Source organism: Culex quinquefasciatus, chromosome 2 (assembly GCF_015732765.1).
Source record: "Culex quinquefasciatus strain JHB chromosome 2, VPISU_Cqui_1.0_pri_paternal, whole genome shotgun sequence".
NCBI classification, from domain to species: Eukaryota; Metazoa; Arthropoda; class Insecta; order Diptera; family Culicidae; genus Culex; species Culex quinquefasciatus.
In genome coordinates, this window is record NC_051862.1 from 125,302,179 (window position 1) to 125,319,998 (window position 17,820).

The window sequence follows — 17,820 nt, forward strand, 5'->3', positions numbered from 1 at the left end:
TTTCATCGGCCATTTGCCCGGTGTATTGAAGTGCGATAAGTCGCGAAAGCCGTCGTAGCTTCGACTACAGCTCGACGGAGTGTTGTGAAGTGCCAGTGCCAGGAAGCGGTCAAAGGACTTCACGGAGGACAGAGGAGACTGGGAGAAGCGAGTACTCCAGGAACTCCAGACTAGATAGGACCGCCATTACAATCCCCCCCCCCCTCATCTCATCCACAGAACCCCTTAGTCTAAGACTAAAGTTCGCGTAGCTTCGCTACGGAACATCCCCCGGTTCGGTCGTGGTTCCACCCAACATCCGTGACCGCGAGCGTCACCGTCTACCGTCGTCAATTGCGGTATCGACGAGCAGCGACTAGCCGACATCGCTAGATCGTCTGCGTCCTCCATTTTGGAACCCCCCGAACCGCAAGCCACCCAGAGAACCACCTGGTTCCGAAAGACCTGTCCCACGACTGTAACCCAGCGCCGGAAACCGGGCAATTCCCACAGAACTTCGGTGACGTGGAAGCTCGAGTCCGTCACCATACTCGAGGGCGCGAGGGACAGGCACACGAAGGGGACAGCGAAGTCTGCAGCAGCAACCACAACGACGCCGGGACGCCGGCGAGTTCAACGTCCACCCCCAGGCCAGCGAGCAGCAGAACGAGAAGGCTGGGGATCGGTTCCGCAGATCCGGAAGCAGAGCAGCGACAGGCGTAGCTGAGGGGCCCCACATCAGCAGAAGATCCACCCACGGTATCCGGGAAGAAGCAGGTCGAGGTAGGAGGTAGCCTGTAAGGAAGTGGGATAGTGGGAAAGGATAGGAGGTCAGGTAGAAGAGGAAGCCGGTGTAATAAAGTGACGTCAGAGAATAAACCGAGGAGTTTATCTTGAAGCGACACATTGTGTTTTCCTGCCTCGTGAGCATGAGCGCATGCCGACCCTTGAGAGAAATAGGGAGTCATTTGGACCTCCCACAACCCTCACTGAGTTTTATGCTTCGATGCCCTTGCCTGGTAGCATGTAACTCTAAGACCGCGCAAGACAAAGGTTACATAGTATTAATAATCTTCAGCCTATTTTGTGTTTTATATTTTTCCAGTTACATTGTTATTACTTTGCCTGTATTAAAATTGGTGGTGATGGTGATCAACATGGTAAAATATTAAAATTTAAGATTTTTTCGAGATCTTGAGATCTGAGAAAATTCTTTTTTTCAAAGATAGACAAGGATGGACATTTCTAGAGTTTTTTTTATAAGGTCCTATAAACATATGAAAGACAATAGTTTATTGGTTCTTTAAAAAAACTCGGGATTTTTATTAGAAATTTCAAAAAAATAGACAAATTTGTTGAATAATTTAAACTAAAAATGGCTATAAATCAAAAGTTTTTCAAAATCGAGGTTTTGGGATAAAAGTTATTTAAAAAATGGTATTTTTTTTAGTGTTCAACAATTTTTAGTAAATCAGTGTTTTCGATTGTTTTCAAATCATATTTCTATGGAAACCCCTTAAATTTGTATGGAGACTTGTATGTACGAACTCATTATGCAAAATGGCTCATTTGGACATATCGTCGCCATCGTGCTAACTTGTTGTACGTGCATTTTGGGCTAAATTGAGTTAAGAACGCCATTTTGTGCAGCTCACAATGCCTCACCTTTTGACCTTCACAGATCTCCAAAATTCGATTTCAATCCTGAGATATTCAACAAAAACCGAAAGAACTTCGTGCATTTTTGTCACTTTACATATGAAAGTAGTTTCAATCTTGTCGTGCTATCTTGTCACTCCCTGAAAATTTATGTAAGTGCGACAATTGGCCAAAACGATTTCAGGTCAGAACGCGTTTGACGCACGTACAAGTTAGACTACCGTAAACATTTGTAATTATAACTCGGGACTCCAGCAACCAAATACAACCAAACTTCGGGACAATGCACAGAATGGTCAGCCAAACAAAACGTGTTTGTTATTGTTTACATTGCGTGCTCTAGGTTTCGTTTATTCAAGGTCAAACATTAAAACGCGTTTTTCTCGGAACGTCGAAATGGCGGGTGCGACAAGATAGCACGACGACGTCGATATGGAATCGATGGACTTTAAACTTTCATTCAAATACAAAAATGCAATAATTAAAAAAAGGATTTTTTGGCGAAACTCCGGAGACCTGCTCTTTTAAGGATTTATTAATGTTTGAAATAATATAAACACTTTTTTCCTCTTCGTCCATTTTTTTAAATACAATGCAATCGAAATTGCTGTTGTTAATTCTTCAAGAAATTCGCAAATGTTCAAAGATTATTAAGGTTTTTGCAAAACGTTTTACAAAATTGGACTTCAATTACATCCTCATTCCCTTCCAAGAATGATCAAATTCCCTTCCAGGGAAGAATTCCTAACCGGTTGAAAAACACTGTTCTTGGAGATTCAAAATGTGTTGTTGAATTGATTTTTAATGAAACAAAAAGTTGTTTTTGCAAAAATATTAACTCGCTAGCTCTAACCTTCCCTACAAAGATGCGACGACAGTCACTTTATGCACTTGTTCAATAAGGCAAGATAAAAATACAGATTTCTGCAAAGAGACCGTCGTCGCATGCTTCAGCGGCGAATCAATAAGCGTTTAAGGGAAAACGGGAGCAGCTTGTGGAGTATACTCACTTCCGGACACGATATGGCCCGTCCTGTCCTCGTGTGCACGAAGAAGATAATTCAATATCGTACTACCGGGATGTTGTACGCCATTGAACCTTTTGCATTAAGTGAAGTTCACATCACAGACAAGTGGAGCTAACAAGATGAAGTTTATTGCTCAATTAAGCCGATTAGATAAAGTTCATTTGCTTGTGTGATTGATTTAACTTTAAACTTCTTATCTAATGAAAACTCACTTTGTCCATTGGGTCCAGGGAAGAAAGGAATGGGATCCTCTTCATCTTTATAATACATTGAATAAGCACTTGAGGGTGGAAAGAGCGTGCTTTCTTTCTTTCTTCTTCAGTTCAGAGCTGCGAATATGTACTGCCATGACCATGGTGGGCAGGGTGATTATGCCGCACCGGGTACGACACGGTGGCGATGATGATGATGAGGCGAGATTTTCTCTGCATTCACTCGAATTAGCATTTTTATTCAATAGGACAGGAAGGCCCTTGAGCTATAAATGGGAGGCGCTGGCTTTTTTTTTCTCTTGCTCGTTGAAGGAGAGAAAGTGTGATCGGGACTTGCGTTGAAGACTTATCGGTCAAGGTTTTTGAAAAGTGCAGAAATGTTGAAGGGGGGTCGGGCCGAAGGCCCGAATGTCATTCGCCAGAATGTTGTTTGCCAGAACACCAAACGCCAGAAAATGTCAAATGCCAGAAAATCAAACTCCAGAATTTTCTTTTGGCAGAAAAAGTCATTCGCCAGAAAATCATTTGCCAGAAATGGTCAAACGGCAGAATGAGTCAAATGGCAGAAAATTTAAATGGCAGAAAATTTGAACGGCAGAAAAGGATACTGTGATATCTTGTAAATTATACACTTAATTAATTAATTAATCTAACGCGCACTCCAGCTAACGTCTGACTCTTTATTCGTTCGTCCGTCAACTGAACTTCTACTCTCCACACGCGCAGTTCTACACGCTTCTCACAGCTTACTCAAAATACACTATTATTTAGGATACCACATCCTCCCCTTGCTTAGATAATGGAATATTAAATACAATATCAAAACTTCGATTAGATGATAACATTTTAGGAACAATTTCTAATTTGGTGTTTATAATCTGATCTGCAACTGCTTGTCTCAAGGGCCGGAATGCTTGCCAGATGATCCGTCCTCGTTCAGCACACGCCTGCATTTTCGTCCAAATGCACTACACGTTGTGTTTCCATGTATTCCTGATCCTCCTCCGAATGAAACAAAAGAAAAAAAAGGAATGAATTGATTATACAACAAATAAAAAAAACATCAACTCAATTAGTGCAACGCCATTCAAGATCGCAATCAGCAGTTTACCCCAATTAAAACCTCTACAGTACAATACGGTACCCATTTAAAACCGGCAATGAATTTTGCTTACCTACATTGCGCTTCCCACCGAGAGAAAAACCAAAAAAAAAAATATCTTCCCATTTTTTTTTTCTTCTAAAATAATAATTTGAAAGCCGAGAAACAAGAAAATAGACTTTTTCGCATTTTTCTTCAATAATAAAAACATGTCTTTAAAAAGGTCTGAAATCTATGGGCTAATCTTTCTATCCTTGCCTATTTTTGTAGCAATCGCTGTTGACAGAAATTCCATTGAAGTTTATTTTATCATTATTATTTATTTTTTTTTGAGTTAACAGGATTACCAACTTTTTCAGATTCATCCTGCCAAACCTTTGCCAAAATCGAAGACTCCTATCACTTGAAACATGGGATTCTAAATTTTAATTTTATGATTGCAACATTTCAATTCACTAGATACAAATAAAACGCCTGTCCACGCTGTTAATCAAAACAAATTTCTTTTTACACCTAAGCTGCCATCCACCTCAGGATTCGAACTGATGATCTTTGGATTGTGAGTCAAACTGTCGGCCAGCGACTCTACCGAAGCAGGTTGTTTTACCAAGGAGACTACTCCTACACCTGGACTGAGCTGACGACCAAAACTCTAGGCTGAGAGCAACATTTCCTTCCCCATTCGACAAATCAGACAAATCTCGTCTCGAAAACCCAAATATCTAAAACCGTTTGTGTCTATGCTCCTTTCACTTAACTCTTCTTTCACAAGTTATTTGAAGCTTAGTTTTCTCTCTTACGGCCAAACATGACTGTCCATCAATTTTTTTTTTTCATAATATTGATTTGAGGAATTTCTTATATGACTGGCAGGTTATAAATTCGATACTTATTCCATCCAATTCGCCGATGTAGATTATGTAAACAACTTATTTTGTAAGACTTTTATTAAAACCTGCTTGCTCATCATAAGTTTATTTATCATGAATTCAAATGAAAACTACTACAAACGATACAAATGAAAAGCTACTTAGCTTTAAAACAACGGCAAAATGCTGATATGCCAATACTAGGTGCCCGATGGAAATACATGCTGTTCCCCTATTTTCCACTTATACTTATCTTGATTAATATTTATCTATGTTTTTTTTTAATTGAAACTCATCTCGATCTTTTAAAACACTTTTTTTGTGGTTTATCTAACCCAACTCTAGGAATTCTATTGCAGTAGTTGGCCTTGGGCTAAACCCGACTCAACTTTTTCCATATGATTGGCCTTGAGCTGAAACTCGACTCAATCTTTTGCTGCAGTTGGCCTTGGGCTAAACCCGACTCAACTTTACAGGAACTCTTTTGCAGCAGTTGGCCTTGGGCTAAACCCGACTCAACTTTACAGGAACTCTTTGCAGCAGTTGGCCTTGGGCTAAACCCGACTCAACTTTACAGGAACTCTTTTACAGTAGTTGGCCTTGGGCTAAACCCGACTCAACATTACAGGAACTCTTTTGCAGCAGTTGGCCTTGGGCTAAACCCGACTCAACTTTTTCCATATGATTGGCCTTGAGCTGAAACTCGACTCAATCTTTTGCTGCAGTTGGCCTTGGGCTAAACCCGACTCAACTTTACAGGAACTCTTTTACAGCAGTTGGCCTTGGGCTAAACCCGACTCAACTTTACAGGAACTCTTTTGCAGCAGTTGGCCTTGGGCTAAACCCGACTCAACTTTTCCATATGATTGGCCTTGAGCTGAAACTCGACTCAATCTTTTGCTGCAGTTGGCCTTGGGCTAAACCCGACTCAACTTTACAGGAACTCTTTTACAGCAGTTGGCCTTGGGCTAAACCCGACTCAACTTTACAGGAACTCTTTTGCAGCAGTTGGCCTTGGGCTAAACCCGACTCAACTTTACAGGAACTCTTTTACGGCAGTTGGCCTTGGGCTAAACCCGACTCAACTTTACAGGAACTCTTTTGCTTGTACCTAGGATAGTTAAGCTTCATTAAATTAAAATACAATCCAAACAGAGATCCAAACACTTCCTTTATAATAAAATTGTTTTTTTTATGTCAACAATTACACTCACATGAGTGGTTAATAAAATCAATTTATTTTCAATTATAATAAACACATTCCCTTTCCATTGCTTTTGATTGCAAAATCAGTTGTAAAATAATAAACATCTAAATTCACATGATTATACCCTTCTGTTATTATATTGCACTCATTTTATCATTATTTTTACATTTATCATTCATTTTTCTCTATCAAAGTTTATGTCCTCTAGAAAATTTAAAAATTAACGATAAGCTCAAACAGTTAAAATCCCACTGTTATTTTGTTTTTTTTTTTTTTGAGTCCTTTGAACGAACGCAATGGATTTTTTTTTTAAATCAATTAATATCAATATCATTTAGATAAAAAAACAGATAATAATAGATAAAATAAATAACTTGAAAGAACTTGCTTGACAGTTTGTTAAAAAGGGATCCATAGTAGATCCAATGTAAAATGTTGTCATATCAATTTAAAATAAAATAAAAGGAATCAGATCAGTTGGTTTTATGACTCCATCGCAGTTTAATAATTTCTCTTTTACTATTATATGTAGAATGGAACTATGACAGCTGTCTTGGCATAGCTTGGAGGTGGTAGATTTGTTTTTTTTAAGAGTCTTGATTCAAGTTTCTATTCCATTTTGATTTCAAAATCCAATCGATGAACCCGCAATCATCTCTTCCGTAACAAAGATTATTTTGAGAATGCTCAACACACTATTTCCCCAGCACTTTAAACAAAACAACCAATGCAACTTGTTTGGTCTAGGGCCGTTCATAAACGGCGCAACCTAGCAAATACCACTAAACCCTTTATTTATTCAACCATTTGGTTGGTTTATTTATCTCCGTTTTCTATCTTAAAGTTACCTTCTTAACCTGATAAAAAGTTGTAAACTAACAGGCTCTCGTCACAAATAAACAATCAATTACCACTAAAGAATTGGAAAATGTCAAAAGTAATTTTGTGTCGGATAAGTTTTTTTTTATCATTGTTATCATTATTCAATGAAAAAAAAAATACAAACAATCTGTCGTTTCTAAGCGACGGGATAATTTGTCAAAATATTTTTAAAACAAGCATTTTAAGAATAATACAACGTTTTATTTTAACCTAGTGTTTAACCAAGATAAATAATTAAAACCTGGTTGATCAGATAACCGATTGCGTCAAATTTTAACAGCCCATTCATGTATCAATAATCTTAGCGACGCTTCCCATCTTCGAATCCAAAAATTTAAAAAGAAGATCTGAAAATCGAAAAATTATAAATTACAGAAATCCTAAAATCTTACAATATTAAAATCCAAATTTCTAAAAAAAAAATATTAAAAAATCTAAAATATCAAAATGTCTCTGAAAATCAATCAAAAGGAGATTAAATTTGTTTCCATCAATTACGGCGCGATTTGTTTCTGTTTTTTTCTGTGAAATCTTGTCTAACTGCTAATTATGAAAAAAAAATGATTTTTTTTTTGATTAATAATAATACCGTGATTTATGTTATTTAAAAAAAAAGGTTTAAAAAGGTAATAAGGCGAATTTTCCTATTTTGTGCGACATAAATAAATATCAATAAGATTATCAAGAACTCGTCTGGTAATACATTTTTCCTATGCATCCTTCGCAACATTTATCCCCACTACAGTATGGCTGCCACCTAGCATCCCCCTGCGTTTTTATTACATTTATCTCAACTCCACGATGGCTGCCCCTTAGCAACCCCCTGGGTTTACAATCGTGACGTCATTTGACACCTCTTGTGCACCCAAGCGCACACGCACACACAATCAACGCAGCAAGCCCTGCGTCAAGTCGTCAAGCAAATATTTCCTCACATATACTTACGTTTCAGAGCTCACTCGCCACACATAAACAAAAAAAAACAAACAATCTCACCAAATTCCGCGTAACTACGTCCACTCCACCAGAAAAACCGCCTTTCTGCTGCTAGCGACGCAGCCATGCGGCGTCACACGAACACAAACAAATTCTTCTCTCGACTGCTCCTTTTGGCCTCATGCCTCGCAAATCTGACCGCTAATTTCCCAAGCTTTTCCACTAATTATCCAGGATTACAAAACATCACAACATATCGTCATGGCAGGATCGCCAATGTGATATCTTGTAAATTATACACTTAATTAATTAATTAATCTAACGCGCACTCCAGCTAACGTCTGACTCTTTATTCGTTCGTCCGTCAACTGAACTTCTACTCTCCACACGCGCAGTTCTACACGCTTCTCACAGCTTACTCAAAATACACTATTATTTAGGATACCACAGATACAAGGCAAAAATACTTATTTAGCTCGACAACATAATAGGAGTGTTCTTGCTGATTGTACAAACTGACTGTTATTAATAAACATGATTTTTCTAATATTGGTATGAAAATATCGTTAAAAATTCTTTCGATATTGTACCTACAAAGATAAATGTAAAAATTGCAATTTTATGTTTTCACTTCGACTATTTTAAAACTCACGTATAACAAATGGAAGGTGATGATGATTTTTTTTTAGTTTGGATTTGAACTATGGATATGACCAAGAATCATTCGAACTAGCTACTTTGATTAAGTGATCTAAGATGCTAAACCGATTGCCATCAAGCAGCTCAAGGAGCTATTTTACTATGGCAAACAAACAAACAAACCTGTACTTGCGGCAAATTCGCAAATAAGACAAAATGTATGCAAGCTGGCGTTTCTGCAAACAAATGTTGACGAACAAACAACAAACTGTCTAAATGTGCGAGTTTGTTTGTTTGCCGTAGTGTAATAATGGTGAATGTGGCATCAACAAAAGAACTTTTTAAATTCACTTCTGAAATTGATGCGTTCTTTGCAAAATCATTTTATCTAATCTAATCTAACCCTATCGCAGCCTTTCGACCTATCGCAGTCTTTCGAGGGCATCCTGGAAAATGCCTTAGGTTGATTAACACCTAGCATCCCTGACTGACCTCAGAACAGGTCAGAACAGAACAGTTCTGTTCAGTTTCTGTAAAATACAGCCCAGTTCACGCGAATAAAGTCTTTTTGTATTAAACAGTTTTGTTCTATGTAATCTGAGTGTTGTATTTTGTATTTACCGGGAATGAAAGTGCGACAGGATCAACAGACGTTCTTATGTGCTCAATCATAAAATGGTTTATTATTAACATTTGCAGTGCCCCAATTCATTAAATGCTTTGAAACATCGCAAACGTTAAAGCGGCCAGGCCAGCTGCGTAAAGTTAACCGTAAAGATGATTCGTTGAATTGGATTGAGTTTGAGCAAAAGTTTTCAAACACCAATGGGTAATTCTCCGCCAACTCACACAGCAGTTGCCCCGACCCCTCTTCGATTTGCGTGAAACTTTGTCCTAAGGGGTAACTTTTGTCCCTGATCACGAATCCGAGGTCCGTTTTTTGATATCTCGTGACGGAGGGGCGGTACGACCCCTTCCATTTTTGAATATGCGAAAAAAGAGGTGTTTTTCAATAATTTGCAGCCTGAAACGGTGATGAGATAGAAATTTGGTGTCAAAGGGACTTTTATATAAAATTAGACGCCCGATTTGATGGCGTACTCAGAATTCCGAAAAAACGTATTTTTCATCAAAAAAAAAACACTAAAAAAGTTTTAAAAATTCTCCCATTTTCCGTTACTCGGCTGTAAAATTTTTTTGAACATGTCATTTTATGGGAAATTTAATGTACTTTTTGAATCTACATTGTCTCAGAAGGGTCATTTTTTTCATTTAGAACATAATTTTTCATTTTAAAATTTCGTGTTTTTTCTAACTTTGCAGGGTTATTTTTTAGAGTGTAACAATGTTCTACAAAGTTGTAGAACAGACAATTACAAAAAAATTGATATATAGACATAAGGGGTTTGCTTATAAACATCACGAGTTATCGCGATTTTACGAAAAAAAGTTTAAAAAGTTCAAAAAAACTATAAAAATATAAAAATATAAAAACATAAAAATATAAAAATATAAAAATATAAAAATATAAAAATATAAAAATATAAAAATATAAAAATATAAAATATAAAAATATAAAATATAAAAATATAAAAATATAAAAATATAAAATATAAAAATATAAAAATATAAAAATATAAAAATATAAAAATATAAAATATAAAAATATAAAAATATAAAATATAAAATATAAAATATAAAATATAAAATATAAAAATATAAAAATATAAAAATATAAAAATATAAAAATATAAAAATATAAAAATATAAAAATATAAAAATATAAAAATATAAAAATATAAAAATATAAAAATATAAAAATATAAAAATATAAAAATATAAAAATATAAAAATATAAAAATATAAAATATAAAAATATAAAAATATAAAAATATAAAAATATAAAATATAAAAATATAAAAATATAAAAATATAAAAATATAAAAATATAAAATATAAAAATATAAAAATATAAAAATATAAAAATATAAAATATAAAATATAAAATATAAAAATATAAAAATATAAAATATAAAAATATAAAATATAAAATATAAAATATAAAAATATAAAAATATAAAAATATAAAAATATAAAAATATAAAAATATAAAAATATAAAAATATAAAAATATAAAAATATAAAAATATAAAATATAAAAATATAAAAATATAAAAAATAAAATATAAAAATATAAAAATATAAAAATATAAAAATATAAAAATATAAAAATATAAAAATATAAAAATATAAAAATATAAAAATATAAAAATATAAAAATATAAAAATATAAAAATATAAAAATATAAAATATAAAATATAAAATATAAAAATATAAAAATATAAAATATAAAAATATAAAATATAAAAATATAAAATATAAAAATATAAAAATATAAAAATATAAAAATATAAAATATAAAAATATAAAATATAAAAATATAAAAATATAAAAATATAAAAATATAAAAATATAAAATATAAAATATAAAAATATAAAAATATAAAAATATAAAAATATAAAAATATAAAAATATAAAAATATAAAATATAAAAATATAAAAATATAAAAATATAAAAATATAAAAATTTAAAAATATAAAAATATAAAAATTTAAAAATATAAAAATATAAAAATATAAAAATATAAAAATATAAAAATATAAAAATATAAAAATATAAAAATATAAAAATATAAAAATATAAAAATATAAAATAATAAAATAATAAAATAATAAAATAATAAAATAATAAAATATTAAAATATTAAAATATTAAAATATTAAATCTTAAAATATTAAAATATTAAAATATTAAAATATTAAAATATTAAAATATTAAAATATTAAAATATTAAAATATTAAAATATTAAAATATTAAAATATTAAAATATTAAAATATTAAAATATTAAAATATTAAAATATTAAAATATTAAAATATTAAAATATTAAAATATTAAAATATTAAAATATAGAGTTGAGTTGCTTCTGGCTGAAAAACTCTATAATAAAAAATAAAAAAATATTAAAATAATAACATATAAAAATATTTAAAAAAATTAAAATATTAAAATATAAAAAGCAAGTTTCTACTAATAGAAAATTAGCGAATTGGATGGAGTAAATATTAAAATATTAAAATATTAAAATATTAAAATATTAAAATATTAAAATATTAAAATATTAAAATATTAAAATATTAAAATATTAAAATATTAAAATATTAAAATATTAAAATATTAAAATATTAAAATATGAAAATATTAAAATATTAAAATATTAAAATATAGAGTTGAGTTGCTTCTGGCTGAAAAACTCTATAATAAAAAATAAAAAAATATTAAAATAATAACATATAAAAATATTTAAAAAAATTAAAATATTAAAATATAAAAAGCAAGTTTCTACTAATAGAAAATTAGCGAATTGGATGGAGTAAGGGGCTAGTCCTTAACCTGCCAAACATATGGGAATTTCCCCTATGTGCATTGGAAACATAATCTAGATTTAATCTTTGTGCAATGTTGTTTTTTTTGGTTATATAATGAATCTATATAATTCATTATTAATGATTGAAAATATTGGTATTCAGCGCCCTCTCCTAGTGTCATGCTTTATTAGGAAATTTAGAAGACCATTTTTAATAGTAGTCATTTAATGACCATGGTCATGTGTTGCGAGGTTTATAGGGCCATGTTATAGTTTTTTGTTTTATTTGATATTTTTCTGAATAAATGAGATTACTACTTTGACTAAAACATCTAAAATTCTACATCACTGAAATCAATTTCAACAGTGAACTCACAATGTTGCCACTTTAGAATTAGAAACAATCTGGATTACATTTTCAAAACCACCAATGCGCCATGGGTTTCCTATGTTTATAGAACCTTTTGAAAAAGTAAGCGAGCAATGTTCTCACTTTCAATTAGGAACGTTCAAGTTACCAACTTTGCTTTTTTTCAAACATTTATCTGTTCGTTTATTCATGCTCTGTGTTAAATATATGATTCTACCGTGCTTTGTTTCGTTATATTCTTTATAATTTTATTGAAACTTTTTGTCATTTAACCTTTTCTGCCGAATGATTTTTCTGCCATTTAAAACATTCTGCCATTCAGTTTTCTGGCAAATGATTTTCTGGCGAATGACATTTTCTGGCATATGAAAATTCGGCTTTTTGAACTTTCGGGCATTTAACCCATTCTGGCATTTGATTTTCTGGCGTTTGGTTTTCTGGCAAACAACATTCTGGCGAATGACATTCGGGCCTTCGGCCCGACCCCTAATCCGGGGTGACTTTGATAGGATTTCAATTTGTTTTTGGAATATTTTAGAACAGGTAAGGTTTTTCTCAAGATTATTATTTTTAAAACATGTACTGGGGTAGGCCACACAAAGTCCATGCATTATTTTGGAAAAAAATGTTTTTTCGATAGTGTTAAGAAAAATAGTTACGTTATAAAATCTTAGTTTAAATTCCGGGTTGACTTTGATAGTCATAGTTTTTCTTGTTAAAATCATATTTAAGATGTTCAAATTTTATTTGTACGTAAAATGTACTATCACTTAAGTAGCTGATATAGTTTTTAAGAAAAAAAATTCAATGTGTATATTTAGTTAACTAAGTTTAAACAAAATACATATAAATTTCTGGTAAAAAGTCAGAATTTTGCCTGAAATTTGTTAAAACAAGTTTTGTTTATAAAATTATCGATTTATATTGCATTTTATACTGAATTCGAAGCATGAATCACATGTTTTCACATTTTACATGAAATTTGTTCAACTGAAATTGCCTATAAATTTGGCGTCATCCATAAAGTATGTCATGCAAAAATCGGCCAAAATTAACCCCCCCTCCCCTCTATGTCACACTTTGTCACACAAGGTTGAACCCCCCCTCAAAAAGTACGTCACATTTTGCCAGGGGGGGGGGCTTGTTTTCGATGGGATCTTTTTATAGCTTTTACATCATTAAACTTTCATAATTTTGGTATTTTTGGCAATTTTAATATGAAAAAATGTTAAATTATTCTAATTATACATTTTTTAGGATAAACATTAGGGTGGGTACGTTTTTCAAAAAGTTCTCGGATCAAGTTTTAGTATGGTTCCCCTTGTAGGGCATGCCCATAGGGACTTTCATGCCAAATATCAGCTCATTTGGTTGTAAACCGGCTGCGCGCATCAGGGTTAATGTTTACATGGGAATTACTATGGGAAATTGGAACTTTTTGTTCAAACGCTCCTACAGGACTGGGAAAATCACGCGCCAACTTCTGGTATGGTCAGGCCTATGGATAATGCTCTGGAGAACACTTTTCCCGAAGAGAGCATATGGATTCGTTGTCCCTAGACCTGGCGCATCGGCAAATAATCCGATGTCTCCGGAATCAACGGTTTCCCCTGAAAAAGCATAAAATTTTCCTTAGCATGCTATGAAAGCTTGATGCACACGGCGACGCCATACGTCAGGCAGCTACCACGTGGTTGAAATATTTGCAAAAAAATACAAATTTACTATGCAAAGATTCTAAATTCGACTAAATAATATCAGGATCGCTCGAAATGATCATTTTCTAGTTAAAAGACGGTTTGCAATTGAATATTCCAGCCGTTTCTCACCCACGTGGTAGCTGCCTGATGTATGGCGTCGCCGTGTGCATCAAGCTTTCATAGCATGCTAAGGAAAATTTTATGCTTTTTCAGGGGAAACCGTTGATTCCGGAGACATCGGATTGTTTGCCGATGCGCCAGGTCTAGGGACAACGAATCCATATGCACTCTTCGGGAAAAATGTTCTCCAGACCATTCCCCTTAGGCCTGACCATACCAGAAGTTGGCGCGTGATTTTCCCAGACCTGTAGGAGCGTTTGAACAAAAAGTTCCAATTTCCCATAGTGATTCCCATGTAAACTTTAACCCTGATGCGCGCAGCCAGTTTACAACCAAATGAGCTGATATTTGGCATGAAAGTCCCTATGGGCATGCCCTACAAGGGGAACCATACTAAAACTTGATCCGAGAACTTTTTGAAAAACGTACCCACCCTAATAAACATTGCAATATAATGTTTTTTTTGTATCTTTTTTAAAATAGAAGACCTGGTATAACATTCAAGTATTAAAAATCTTGAAAACTGTTTTTCAAAGCTTTGTATCTAATAAGTTCAAACCATTTAAAGCAGTTTTCTCATGAACATCCTGCTTTCAAAGCATTTATTTTTATCAAGCAAGAATTTGCAAAATATTGAAGATCCAGCTGAAAAAAACAAAGTGACTATTTAATAAATTATAATGTGATACCGTCATCAGGGGTGACATTGGGTCTGGGGGGTGAGTTTGGGTCATACAAAAATATAGAAATTTGTATGACCCAATCTCACCCCCCGACCTAATGTCACCCCTGATGACGGTACTTCTAAAAAATAGTAAGCAAACAATTTAAGGATTTAATTAAATTGTGTACATTTCAAATTAATATTATGCAATCATAAAAAAAACCTAGCGTGACGTCACAATTTCGAAAACCCCCCCTCCCCCCTTCGTCACATCTTGTCACACCTTCGGTAACCCCCCCTCCCCCTAAGAGCGTACGTACTTTATGGATGACGCCTTTGGAGATTTTTTTAAACTGTGTTTCAAAAACACATATTTTTTTATTGTTTGCAAACTTATTTAACCTTCTCCTAATGGAAAATTGTCCAAAGAATCCGAAAATGCATTCCGTTTTCCGATTCAAAATCATGTTCATTGAGAAAATCATGACACTTTGAGAAGTTTAAAATAATGACTTTCATCAACATAGTTAACTAACTTTTTAAACTTTTCAAAATTTTATGAAAGGTGCTTTTTGAGGTACTTTGAACACTTCTCTACCACGGTCAGTTTGATTCTCAACAATTCCGTACGTATTTTAATTGTACTCTTCATTTTGCAGAAAAATCGCAAACCTATCAGAGTCATCCCGGCTATCAAAGTCATCCCGTTTTACGGTAATGTCTCATTAATAAGTTTTATTTCTCTTTTCCCTTTTACAGATGAGAAATATACCGAAAAGCATCGCGATGAAGCTATCCGAGAGCAAGTCCGACACGTCGATCATTGCCAACCTGTACAAATCGATCAACAACAACTACCGGCGGCTGTCGAACACGAGCAGCCTGCTGCACCGGATCCCGGACATGGAGATCCCGGCGATGAACATCGCGGACGAGTACGACATCGAGAAGACGATAGCGGAGGGTTGCTTCGCGAAGATCTTCCTGGCGCATCACCGGCCAACGGGGACGACGGTCGTGCTGAAGGCAATACACACCGAGTTGACCACGTTGAAGGAGTTTATCAAGGAGTTTCACTACAACTACCAGCTCAGCCACCATCCGAACATTCTCAGCTGCTACCAGGTCAAGTTCCAGACGAGCGAGTATTACGTTTACGCGCAGGAGCACGCGCCGTTTGGCGATTTGGCGGCGAACGTGGGCGCGAACGGACTGCAAGAGTCGAGCTGTAAGAAGATCGCGGAGCAGTTGAGTTCGGCGTTGGGGTTCATGCACCTGAAGGGACTGGTTCACAGGGATCTGAAGCTGGAGAACATTCTGGTTTTTACGCCGGACTTTTCGCGGATAAAGCTGTGCGACTTTGGGACGACCACCCGGGAGGGTATTTTAGTGAGTAAGAACAACAAAACGTGGATATCATTCCTACCGCCAGAAGTATTAGAGGTTGTGAAGAACGAACGGTTCATCTGCAAGGCGTCGTCCGACTCGTGGCAGTTTGGGATGGTGCTGTACGTGTGCTTGATCGGATCTACGCCATGGAAGTCGGCGGACTGGGTGCGGGACGCCAAGTACGCTGCCTTCATGAAGTACCAGAAGCGGGAAACGACCAAAATTCCGGACAACTTCCGACGGTTCTCGCCGCGCCTGTTGCGAGCATTCCGGCGATTCTTCGACCACATCGAGGAAGATCGGGCCAAAGTGAGTGATATCAACAAGTACATGAAGAATCGGTGGGTCGACACGAAGATCACCACGTCCAAGTCCACGTCAAACATCGCGACGAACCTCCAACCCCAGGCGTACTCCGACCAGGACTCGGTCAAGTACATCAACCACCGCGAGAGTCGAAACTCGTTCGATGGCCGACTCCGTGCCCGGCGGATGACCAGCGTCGGAGGCCTCACCCCCGAACCAACGCCCGTGTTCACCGGTGTCGACCCGGAAACGGCACGAAACAAGGTGTGGGATTGGCTCGAGTCCAACGATCTGAACCGCCACGACAGCCAGGACGACGTGGTCGATTTCTCGTTCTGGAGCAAAAGTGAGTCCAAGACGTACCAGTACGCCAAGCGGGAATCGATAATCGGAGCGACCTCGACGACGACGGCCAGTTTGGCGGTCACGAGGGAAGCCAGCAACGCCAGCAGTGTCCAGCGGTATAAATAAATCCCGAAGAAGCTCCAATTACAGTCCCAACCGCGTTTCCCCCAAGAACCACGCTGATCCAGTAACCTCGAAACGTACCTCGTGTCGTGTCGTGTAGACCAACTAGCAACACCTCCATCATCATAATCACCACCACCAAGAGAGGCCGATACCTCTGCATCTGTTCCTCAATTATACACACCCACAGAACAAGAAAAAAAAACAGGTCCCACTTCAGTCGTCTTCGTCGTCGTCGTCCGGTAGAACATAGGTAGTACATGTGATTATATTAATTATATGTGTGATAAAAGTGAGATGAGAAAAAAATAAAAGTTATGTCCGTGCGAGAGGAAGAAAAAAGAAGCGAAAGTATCAGCAGAGTAGATTAGAGAAGAGGGAGAAAGTGATGATGGTACAACCAGAGATAATATAGTTTGTTAGTCTTTTAGCAGGTGATAAAACAAGTGTTTAGGAGAAGTACACATATATACATATATTTATAGACTCACACACACAAACTCAAATTGTAGTCGGAAGTGGAGGGGAAGAGAAAAAAAACGGAAAAAAGATTGAAGAAGGAACGCAACGTTCGACGTGTAATAATTGTTTCCATTAAATGTTACGTTGGTATACATGTGGCGAAAGGATAATACAATGTTATGTAAACTAGAGATATTATTATTATTTGTGAACGTCTTTGAATTATACAGAGAACTAGATTTTTGATGCGCATTAGAATTGTTTATAATAAAATGAGAAAAATTAGTACTTGAATATAAAACCGTCTTTTCATGAGATTTGAAAGAAATAAACCTTATCCCAACCAATCCTAGTGCAATTTGTATAAGAAAGATATAACTCGATGTCTCCCCATCCTG

The 17,820-nt window shown here is 34.9% G+C and overlaps 1 protein-coding gene across 1 annotated transcript in view; it reads left to right on the plus strand.

The window, feature by feature from the left end:
• LOC6047192 (serine/threonine-protein kinase meng-po) overlaps positions 1 to 17,614 on the plus strand; it is a 96,605-nt gene extending 78,991 nt beyond the window's left edge. Inside the window, exon 2 of the mRNA XM_038255401.1 lies at positions 15,557 to 17,614. Within this exon, the coding sequence (XP_038111329.1) occupies positions 15,557 to 16,963 (1,407 nt within the window). The 3' untranslated portion in view covers positions 16,964 to 17,614. The remainder of the gene's footprint in view (positions 1 to 15,556) is intronic.
• The last annotated feature ends 206 nt before the right edge of the window (positions 17,615 to 17,820 follow it).